Source organism: Dryobates pubescens, chromosome 16 (assembly GCF_014839835.1).
Source record: "Dryobates pubescens isolate bDryPub1 chromosome 16, bDryPub1.pri, whole genome shotgun sequence".
NCBI lineage: Eukaryota > Metazoa > Chordata > Aves > Piciformes > Picidae > Dryobates > Dryobates pubescens.
The window spans coordinates 20633827-20645000 of record NC_071627.1 but is presented as its reverse complement, the minus strand read 5'-3'; the positions used below and the strand labels follow the sequence as shown (position 1 = coordinate 20645000).

At 46.4% G+C, this 11174-nt stretch overlaps 1 protein-coding gene across 2 annotated transcripts in view; it reads left to right on the top strand.

Moving 5' to 3' along the window:
- GRIA1 (glutamate ionotropic receptor AMPA type subunit 1) overlaps positions 1-10926 on the top strand; it is a 149253-nt gene extending 138327 nt beyond the window's left edge. For both annotated transcript variants that reach the window (XM_054168545.1, XM_054168544.1), the window contains exons 15-16: positions 5855-5989; positions 8917-10926. In XM_054168545.1, coding sequence (XP_054024520.1) covers positions 5855-5989; positions 8917-9105 — 324 coding nt within the window. In that variant the 3' untranslated portion in view covers positions 9106-10926. The remainder of the gene's footprint in view (positions 1-5854; positions 5990-8916) is intronic.
- Positions 10927-11174: the final 248 nt, after the last annotated feature.

The following is an 11174-nucleotide window of genomic DNA, read 5'->3' as shown; positions in this document are numbered from 1 at the left end:
TCTGGGACTGACAGATGCTATTTAAAATCAAATTCTGCTCTTCTCTGCAGCATTGTACATAGCCAAGAATATCCCTTCTATAAGGCATGCTACACAACATGGCATTGGTCCCACTCAGGCAAAAATCTAATTGACTTGTGTAGTGTGAATGTTTTGTGAGGTAACTAACTGAGCAATAGTCACCATATGAATGAAAAGTAATTACTTCTGCTGGGAAACTTTAGCCATGACACAGCTTCCACAATACCTTCACCACAAGCCTGCATGCATCAGTGCTAGAGAAACCCCATAGGTGATAAGGAAAGGAAGGAAATGGATGTGACATCAGTTTAGCTTATAATCAAAATCCCTTCAATGCTGCACTTTATCACAATTCTGGTAGGGGAAAAAAAAAACAAAAGAGAAAGAAAGGGGGAAAAAAGAGAAAATAAATAAAAGCAGATGTAGTGCTTCAGTCCACACAACAGGTTAACCAATAGGGACAGAAACAGAAGGTTTGGGGCACATGAGTTTATGTGGATCAGATGAGCTCAATATTAATCACGTGTTATTTACATGTGCTTGAACAAACATGATCTCACACACATGTGAATCACATGGGAATAAATGAGATTGGATCCTAAAGTCCTGAGAGCTGCTTGGAACTCCATGCGTGAAACCAGCAGGAACAAGCCTTCAAACCACACCAGCTAAAGCCTGTAAGCAGAAGCCATGAAACCAAGATCGCAGTGAAGAGTCTCAAGTGTTACACGAGTGGGTCACACCTGTTCCTTGCTCAGCATCCACACCATGTCTTCAACAGCAGTGCAGTGTGAAACAACAGCAAGAAATCAACACTAACACCATCAGAGCCCTTTCCCACCTGCAGAAAGACCAAGCAAATGCATTGCTCACTTGTTCTCGTGAACAAAGCCAGGCAAACATGCCCCATACCCACCCATCGTCCACCTGGGCTTTATCCATTTCTGCTTCTTGAGCTCCTTTCTACCAGTCACAAACAAGCCCAGATGACAGCTGCTGAATAAGCCCTTCCTCCCACTTTACCTACAGTGCTCTCAGTGGTGGGGATGAGGCAGGGAAGCAAGGCTGAGCACCAGGCTTGGCTTTCCTCATCTTGACCACAGTGGGCACAAAACCCAGACACAAGCCAGACTGTGCACCTCTCCTCTAACAGCCAAGCATCAGAGCAAAGTTTGAGGCTGGAGGCTATTTCTTATCTTTCCTCCCACAGGTGTGATAAAATCTTCCCATTTCTGCCTGTTGTTGAGTGTAGCCTAGTTTACAGTTAGAGGACTTTCAAGAGAATAAGTGAATACTAATGAAGAGGGCTGAGGGGCTAACTGGATGGGAGGTTTGTATCCAAGGTTTCTAGCTAGGGCCAAGTAAAACCTCTGGTGTCTCCCGGGCTTGTGGTGGTTGGCCCCAGACAATGTTCTATGACTGTAGCTGACTTCTCTGCATCCTAGTTTTAATCTAGAAAAGTATGTGAACTAAAACTCCAGAGGCAAACACTTGAAGAATGTTTGGATATGTTATGCCATCCCAGGAGGTGCCTGGCAGCTGTACTCAAGGACTGTGGATCCAGGACCACCACAGCCCCAGCCAAATTCCCCAGCAGTGGGAAATCCCAGGCAGTGTCCTGCCCTAAGCAGCAACGTCACTGCTGCCCTTCTCTCACAGCAAACCCATGGCAGCTACCTCTTTCCACAGGCTCAAGGTTTCTCCACACACACCTCCATCACTTCAGGTGGCTAGAAACCATTCACCAATTACTGGTCCTGTCTCCCAGCCCTCCTGCACTCCCCCTCCACTTGCCACAGCAGAAATAAGCCCAGAAGAAATACAAACACTCTAATTAGGTGCTTCCCTAAAAGGAATCCATTTTACAAACCATGGGATGGACAATTTTCATTGCAGGCTCTGAAATGCATTGTAGGCTTGAAAAGGATGCCTTGGCTTGTTAGAAGGTAATGAGAAAGTAGACAATAAATGCCAGAGCAGATGGATGAGACTATCCTTGTTCCTGGGGCTTTTGCAAGGCAATGGGAGAAAGAGAAAACTTTTCCAGACCAGGATGGCAAGGTGAAAACTGCTTTCAGGGGCAGCCAGATCACTTAATGGAATTAAAAGAGCTTCATCAAAGCCACAAGGATCTTCCAATCCTCTTCTCCAGTTAAAACAACGGTGCTTTTGTTTGAAAAGAAGAAAAAATAAGAAAAGAAAAGAGAGAAGAAAGAAAAAGAAAGGGAAAAAAAAGGAAAGGGAAAGAAAAGAGAGAGAAGAGGAAAAAAAAAAAAAGACAAGAAAAGAAAGAGAAGAGAAGAGAAGAGAAGAGAGAGAAGAGAAGAGAAGAGAAGAGAAGAGAAGAGAAGAGAAGAGAAGAGAAGAGAAGAGAAGAGAAGAGAAGAGAAGAGAAGAGAAGAGAAGAGAAGAGAAGAGAAGAGAAGGAGAAAAAGAAAATCAAAGAAAGAAAGAGAAAAGAAAAGACAAGACTCCTGCTACTTCCTTGCCCTGCCTTTGCAGTGAATTGCCTGGTTCTCAGACCCAAGGTGTCTTTTCACACTGAGCATCCTCATCCCCACAGCTGGCCACCCATGTGCTCCTACTCATCCCTTGCTGGACACACAGAGTCAATGGCCAGAGCTATGTCCTTGATTGCAGAGCTTCAAGCCTTGCCCCAGTAACGTTGGTGCAGTGTTTTGTGTAAAAGCTATGCTCTGGAGCTACCACCTGCTCCAAGGACAGCTCACCTTCTATGGAGGCCACAACAACACGAGTTGCCATCGTCCTGTGCTTCCAATAGTGTCTTGTCATGGAGGGTGAAAGGAAGAACTGGCCCTGCTGGGCAACCAGGTGAATTCGGCAGTAATATTTTTCAGCCAAACAGGATAAATAATGACAAAGAGGAGAATGGACACGGTGCCATATTTGAGAGGAACAGAAGGGATGGTGCCTGGTTGCTGCAGCAACGAGGCTGGGCTTTCAGGAAGATGGGTTTTTCTTTCTCTTTTCACCTGCCAATCTTCCCCCCACGTCAGCACTCTGCCGCCGCGGGAGATGAGCGCTGACATTTACACTCCCACTAACAAGCTGGTTCCATGATGGGCAGCTCTGCAGGAGAGCAGCTGGTGTCACAGAGCCTGAGCAGAGAGGACAGAAGAGTCCTCTCAAGCAGTTAACATGATTTGGGATTTTTTTTTATTATGATAAGCATCACTGGGGCAAGAGCATGCACCCACTGCAACCAAAGCATGCAGCAGTTCCTATTCTTCACCTGGATTGGATTCGATGATCTCCAGAGGTCCCTTTCAACCCCTAACATCCTATGGATCTAGGCCTGCAGCCAGTGGGAGCAACAAGGTGCCACTCCCTCCTGGAGAACCTCTCTGCATATCATGCAGGGAGAGGGAAGGAAACAAAAAGGAGAAGAAAAAGAAGATGAGCATGTCAAGTGACACCACATTTCACTTCTCAGCCTGGCCCACAAGAGCAGGCCCCCACACTTTAATGTCCCTTAGCTGTCACTGAAGCTGCCTGTGTCTTTGGCTGCTTGGGAGAAATCTTGTTATGGTGGCAGAGGTGAAGCTTAGGCTGTTCTCTCCCTCCCACCAGGTTTGCCAAATGCTGTGCTTCACTGCATTTTCCTTTGCCTTCTGGATAAGACAACTCTCTGTTCACCCAGATAGTGTTAATAGTAACAGTATATACTAACTAATAATAGTAGTATCAAATAATGCAACTGCAAAGAAAATGCAAGGGGAAAAAAACCCAACAGCTCTGAAATGAAACTATGAAATCCCAGTGCAGGAAAACTGGTCAGTTTGTTGTTGGGATCAGAAGGAAAGTGCAAATGAAGAACCAGCAACCTTTCCTGGCTGCCAGACCACTCTGCCACTGCAGCCAGCTGAGAAGGTGTCCTGTTGGACCACGACCTCCAAACTGGGGGATGGAAAGAGAAGAATACGGTGACCAATAAAAACTGACATTTGTGTATTTGATCCAAGGAAGCTGAGTTTCCTAAGGATCTGTAGCTGCAAGCCCAAGACCCATGAGGAGTCTCTCATGCCTAGTATGGATTGGGCTGATACATTTATTTCAGTAAGAGCATTAATAAGTTTTCTCTTCTCTACAGTGTCATTCTTTTTCACAAAGCTTGGAGGTTCATGAGATCTTGGTGATCTCCACCCTGCTGTCAAATCAAGGTGAAAGTATGGGCTGAACATCACTGTTAGGACACAGACAAATAGGCTGCTCCACCTTCTTCTCTGGGAGCACAGAGCATGTGCTCATCAGCCACATTTCATTAAGGTGCCAGGCTGGAAGATTAGGATGTCAAGGAGGGCAGCCTCTAGTGTCTTTGTCCCTCCCTGGAGCTGGTGCAGCCTCTTCAAGCTGCATTTGAAGAGGCAAAGTACCTGATGTGTTGTAACCCAGTTTTCTCAGAGTAATTGTTCCACTTTTCTAAATCCTCACTGAAAGACTCCCTACATTTTTCAGTTGGTGCTTAAAAGTATGCTCAGTAATCTGCAGAGAAGAGATGACTGAACAAATGGACAGTCAAGCCTGGGGAAAGAAAAATACATGAAGGCAGATCATAAAAGCCTGGACAAATAATCCTTCAGATATGGAAACTGCAGAAATTAAGAGGATATTGGCAGAAATCTCTCATTACAGAGAGCATGCAGGAAGCATCAGCAAGATTACAGACTGACCAGCATCTGAAGGTTATACAAGGGAGAAACCAAACCTGCCTGCATCAGTGGAGCTCGAGCAGTATTGAGTCAATACTGCAGAGCAGCAATGGCACAGAGTGGGGGACCTCTGTGTGGCTGAACTATAGAGAAATCCCATCCTAGAAACAGGAGCCTCATACCTAGAGCTGAACCAAGCTTTTGAGTCCTGCTGCTGCCCAGATTATCCCAACACCCCACCTCTGCCTAGTCAGCCTGAAGGAGAAGGTTTTGAGAGCTGCAGCGAGTGACATTGAGTTTAGACGTGGGGAGCTTGGTTTCCCTAGCAGTGAAATGAGTCTCTCTGAGACTCATCTCTTCCCCAGAGAGCCGTAACAATTCATTAGGCAATTGTAAAGTCAGAACATAGCTGCTGACTGTGAGTTGTGGTCCGTTTATAGCCCTATTTATTGCCAACCAAATAATTAGCTTAGACAAGCATCAACGGCTCTTGATTGCCTACGAAACAGCTGCCTTCTTACACAGAAATCCAATGAGTTTCTGTGGACAGCTCAGGTGTCACCTCAAGCTCAGTACTGAAGAGGAAAAGGGATTAAAAAAAAAATTAAATTAATTAATGAAAAACAAATCAGAAACATCCCCCCCCACCCCCCAGCAATTTCCATGTGTTGCTCAGCAACAGAATCTGCGGGGGAAACAATCTAGGAACGAAGGCCTGAGCATTTCCAGGAGAACAGGTTATTTCAGGCAAGATGTCAGGGACAAGCAAATGTCACAGAGGAGGAGAACTGGTTGTTGGTTTGGGTTTTGCTTTGTTCTGTTTTGTTTTCCTCTCCTCCTTTAATCAATAATTTAAGCTAGGCATTTTGGGTAAAATGAGCATTTAAGTTAGCTGATTGCCAAGAGGAGATCCCAAACCTTCACACAGAGTCACACTGCTGATGAAATGTTTATTTACTTGTGCGAGGGAGACGTTAGATGTGCTAGGCACGGAATGAAACGTTGAAAATGCTCTTAGAAATGTCAGCTGTTCATTTAAAGAGGAAGATGATGTCATGCCAGCATTGCTATGTTGTGCAGCATCCCTCCCGGAGCAATCTCATATTAATCTTGTTTGTTCTCCCTCCCGTGTGCCCTCCCCTCCCTTCTCCTTTCTCTTGCAGGACAAGACGAGCGCGCTGAGCCTCAGCAATGTGGCAGGGGTTTTCTATATCCTCATCGGTGGGCTCGGACTAGCCATGCTGGTTGCCTTAATCGAGTTTTGTTACAAGTCCAGAAGTGAATCAAAGAGGATGAAGGTGGCAACCCATTCCCCGGCCTTTCACACCTTCTTTCTGATCCTACCCCGGCTCCAAAGCTGCCTTCAGAGACGGATGCAGCCCAGACCACGGGTGGAAAACCAAGACATAGGGATAATGAAGTGACCGTGTCACTCGACATGCTAGGAATAGGAGCATCAGAGAGGGTCAAGTGGGCCATAGCAGGCAGCTGATGCAAGACCAGACATGTGGCATAATGCTGGTTCAAAATCCAGATAGAGAACAAAATCAACACAAGTGGCAACAGGGGCACATGCCATTCCTTACAATAAACAAAAGCAGATGATGGCAACGTGAGTGCAGCGTGGATGGAGTGTGTTGGGCTTGGTGTGATACAGCCCTTACTGCAATAAGAAAATAATCCCCAAACCCAAGCACTGAACGGCAAGATTAAACTGGGCTAGAACAGTAATGAATCAGATCCTGTCGTTCCCTCTGCTGGCACCCTTCTGGCACCATTCCTGCCCAGCAGACTGGCAAGAGTGAAATATGCTAAGAGCATTGGTGCTCTGGAACAGGGCCTCCAGATTCAGAATTATGGGTCCTCTTAGAGAGAAATTGGCTTCTAACAGCTCCTGTAGCGCTGGGTATCTTCTCCCCCCTGTCATGGTCTTGCAGAAGTGTGCTTCCTATGAGCCAGGAAATTTGTTTCAGCCTTAAATTCTGGTGTTCCTAAGTTTCAGAACGTTGTGTCAAGAGTGCATTATATCTGAGAGCCTCAGGGACACACTTTTAATGCAGCATCTGTGGAACAAGAACATCTTGACTCAGATGGCTAGTGGGGAGGCCACACACAGCGTTGGGTACAAGGGTGCAGCAGGACGTGTGCTGTATGGGTGGCACATCCCGGGCCCCTCCTATGAGCATGGAAAGCTGGAATGAGAAGGTGAAGTATGTAGTGAGTTGCATAAAATTGAGAGAGATTTTCACTTCCCTGAGTACTGAAACTCACTCAGAATCAAAAGGAAGATCTGCAATTGTTCCTTTGGGCTTTGTGTCACCGTTCCATGACACACTTAATGTTTTGTCAGCAATAATAACATTTCTAATTCACAGAAAATGTGCAACAGCTCTTTTCCCTCTGAGGTTTAGAAAATTCTACCGGCAATGAGAGGTGTATTGAGCACAGGAGTAATGTAATGTGAGCAATTAATGGCCCTTAATGGCCCAAAATGAAATCCTAATTGCCGTCTGCACTGCGAAGCTAGGTGTGGCATGTAAGCGCTGCGAAAGGCTGTCAGAATGCAAGAGCTCCCTTGTTTTAGTCTTAAGGAGATCCTGCCCTGCTCTTGCCTTCCCTGTGTCACTTGCAATGAGAATAGAATAGAATAGAATAGAATAGAATAGAATAGAATAGAATAGAATAGAATAGAATAGAATAGAATAGAATAGAATAGAATTAACCAGGTTGGAGAGCCACTAATGCACACCAGCCTTAGCCTGCGGTGCTCTTGCCATGCTACAGCCAGCCACTATGGGAAGGAGTTGTTGCTCCTGGTGTTAACATCCAATCTAAGCTTGTCCCTTTGGCTGGCTCCAACCATCAGTGGCTGCTTCACAAAGCCATTCAGCAGAGCAAGTGCCTGGAAGGATGGGCCAGATCCCTGTCTAAACCCAAGTTCTACCCAGCAAGTCCCTACAGAGCCCTTGGGCAGGCTGCAGATCCTGCCAGCAAGGGAGGCTGCTCCATGCCTGGCAAGGTGCTAGGCTGAGAGGTCCTGAATAGCTGTTCCAGATTTATCTGTTCTGGATAATTCTTCACCTGAATATTCCAGCCCAGAAAGAGTGTAGGTTCCCTAAGACATAGTTTGATCCTAAAGAAGCAAAACTGACTTCCTCTTTTAGCTTAATTCTTCCAAACAGTTGGTTTCTTTAGATCTCTGAAAGCAAGCATTTTGGACATTGTCTGGAACAGGATGATGAGATTTGGTTTCCTGAGTTAGATTTGCATTTCCTGGTTGCCTCAGTCCTCACTGTAGACAAAAAGAGAGGCACATGCTCAACTTCTCACATGAGGAAAGTTAAACATATGCTTGCAGTGAGTCAGAGTCCACCATACATAACAGTACTGGAGTAGTAATAGCATATCTATGGGGGAAGTGTGTATAATACCTTTGCTCAGATCCAGGATGACTGTTCTTATGTTGTAGAGTTTGAATAGCTCTTGCATATGGCATGTGTGCTTTATACCCCAAAATACTGCTGAACATTTGAGTTTTGAATGTAGAAGAGGTGCGAATTAACAGAGCAGCTGCAATAGGGACTTGCAGGAAGTGAGATTCTGAATGGAGACAAGGAGGGAGAGAGGAATGACAGAAAGACAATGCTGGTTTGTATTGCAAACCTTGAGTACTGTGTCCAGTTCTCAGTTTAAGAAGGACATGGAGACACTTGAATGTGTCTAGAGAAAGGCAACGAGACTGGGGAGAGGTCTGGAGCACAGCCTTGTGAGGAGAGGCTGAGAGAGCTGAGGTTGTTTAGCCTGGAGAAGAGGAGGCTCAGGGGAGACCTTCTTGCTCTCTACAACTACCTGAATGGAGGTTGTAGCCAGGTGGGTGTTGGTCTCTTCTCCCAGGCAACCAGCACCAGAACAAGAGGACACAGTCTTGAGCTGTGCCAGGGGAAGTGTAGGCTGGAGGTGAGGAGAAAGTTCTTCGCAGAAAGAGTAATTGACCATTGGAATGTACTGCCCAGGGAGGTGGTGGAGTCACTGTCCCTGGAGGTATTCAAAAAGGGATTGGACATGGCACTTGAAGCCATGGTTTAGTTAGTCCTGAGGTGTTGGGTGACAGGTTGGACTTGATGATCTCTGAGGTCTTTTGCAACCTTATCGATTCTATGATTCTATGCAATTTCTCCAACACTGCTAAGGACAGGGGGAGACCCCCCCCGTCCTTCCTAAAAAGGGTTTTTGTTTAATCCCACAGCAATCAATCAACGAAGCCATACGGACATCAACCCTTCCCAGGCCGGCTGCGGCAGGAGGCAGCGGAGAAAACGGACGTGTGGTCAGCCACGACTTCCCCAAGTCCATGCAGACGATCCCGTGCATGAGCCACAGCACCGGCATGTCCCTGGGAGCGACGGGATTATAATTGGCCTTTTGACCCATTGCCTGGGTGAGAGCAGGGGCAGCCCGGCTCCACCCCCTCCAGAGCCAAAACCAAACCCGACACCGCCAAGACAAACCACGACGACAGGAGGGACGATTGGATGGATCTTCTCGAGGAAATCAAACTTCTTTCCCTTTTTATTTGCAAACAGATCCACCGGCAGGAGAACAGAAACAGGTCTGTACTGCAATAAGGAGAGTGTGATGGGATTTAACAGACTCATGAACCATCTCTGATCAAAGAACCACTGGAACACTAATGAGGACTGTGCCATTTTGTTTTAACTTGGTTGTTAATAAGTCTTAGTGTGTGCAATATATATATTTTTTCTTACTAATTCCTGTGGTGTCAGGGTAACATCAGCCCTTTCCCTGCTCAGTCCTTCAATCTGGTTTAGTTTGGGATGCAAACCATAATGTCTGAGCTACTAACAGCAAAAAAAAAAAAGAGGAAAATCTGATAAGTGGCAAGGTGAAGTCCCTGCAGGGCATCAGCATTGACTCCTTTTGTCCATCGAGATTCTGCCTTCTGTTGTTCTGTTGTGGACTCAGGCTGTGGAGTTCCTGCAGTGAGGCAGGCAGACGAAGCTGCGAATGGCTCTCCCTGCAACAGGAAGGACTTGATGCAAGAAAGAACCTGAACAGAAACTCGAGGCTGCTTTACAGGGGCAACGCCATGAGTGAGTTTGGAAACCCCAGGTAAGCTGAAGACGGAGCGATAATTCTTCCAGAGAGATGTTTAGTGGTGGTGCAAGAGGAGAATCCTGTGCCTGGAGTGGAGAGCGTCAGGCGTGGCAGGCTGGAGCAGATGGTTGGTCTAAGATCACGGTCGGCTGCTGTTTATGGAAGAGACAAAGTAAATGCCGCATTCCCCTCGTGTGTCACTCTCCTGCCTAGGTAATTGAGGGATAATAAGCAATTGTGAACCATTTTTTCATTGCTTAGCTTCTGTGTGTGCTCCCTTTTTGGTGGTCACATAGGGAACCACCTTGAGCTGGGAACAGACCATCTCAAGACATCCAGTTCTAGATGGCTGCCTATTAACCAGTAAAACATGCTAGAAGTCATGGATCTCAATGGGACTCTTTGCTCTGAAATCCCTTTATGTCCATTTTTCTAATCAAAGAGGGACATTTTGTAGATGCTTCCTGGAGAGAACTGCTAAAGCAAACTAAGGAGGAGAATCTACAAGTGCTTCATTCAAGCACCCATGACATTCGACTGCATCAGGGCTGGTCAAAATCAGCCTTCCCATCAAGCTGTGGCCTGCCTGGGTACAAAGCCAACAGTAGCAGATTCCCACTCATGTATTCTTGGGGAGGGCGAAGCATCCACAAGCCAGAAGAGCAGGTTGCAGACTCCAAACCTGGTATTGCAGAAACCCACACTGCCACACAGGCAGCTGGGAGCCCAACCACAGACATGGAGATCGAAGGGGCAGTGATGGTTTTCCCGAGTCGCACAAAAGGTTCCTTCTGTGAATCACTGGCATGGACAGACAAATGCTTCCCACACTGGTGGGCCTGAGACACTTCCCCAGAAGTGAAGGATTCCCAGGGGAGCATCTGAAGAGAGAGAAGATCTGTGGGGCAGGGACCACAGTGAACCCACTTAGCCTTGTCCCATCTCACAGGATAATCACTGCTGGCAAGCAAAGTTCAAAGCTTCTCACAGGACTCAACAAATATTTGCCCAAGGACTGAGCTGCTGTTGGAGCATCCTGAGCTGCTTTTCCTCTTGGGTTTGTTTGTTCTTTTTTGTTCTTTTTTCTTTTTCCTTTTTTTTCCTTTTCCTTTTTTTTTTTTTTTTTCCTTTTTCTTTTCTTTTCCCTGCAACATAGCAAGAGAGGATCAGGAAAAGAAGGAATGCAGGTGAAGAGGAAGCAATGACTGGCACAGGTCTGTGAGGAGGATCTGTCCACACAGCTGTCCATAAGCTGGAAGCTGCCTGGGCACCAGTTCCCATTAGCATACAAATGTGTAGAGCAATATGTTCAACCACCTTTAGCACCAGCCTGGGCTGAAGAGCCTGTTCCACTTACCTGCTTGTCAT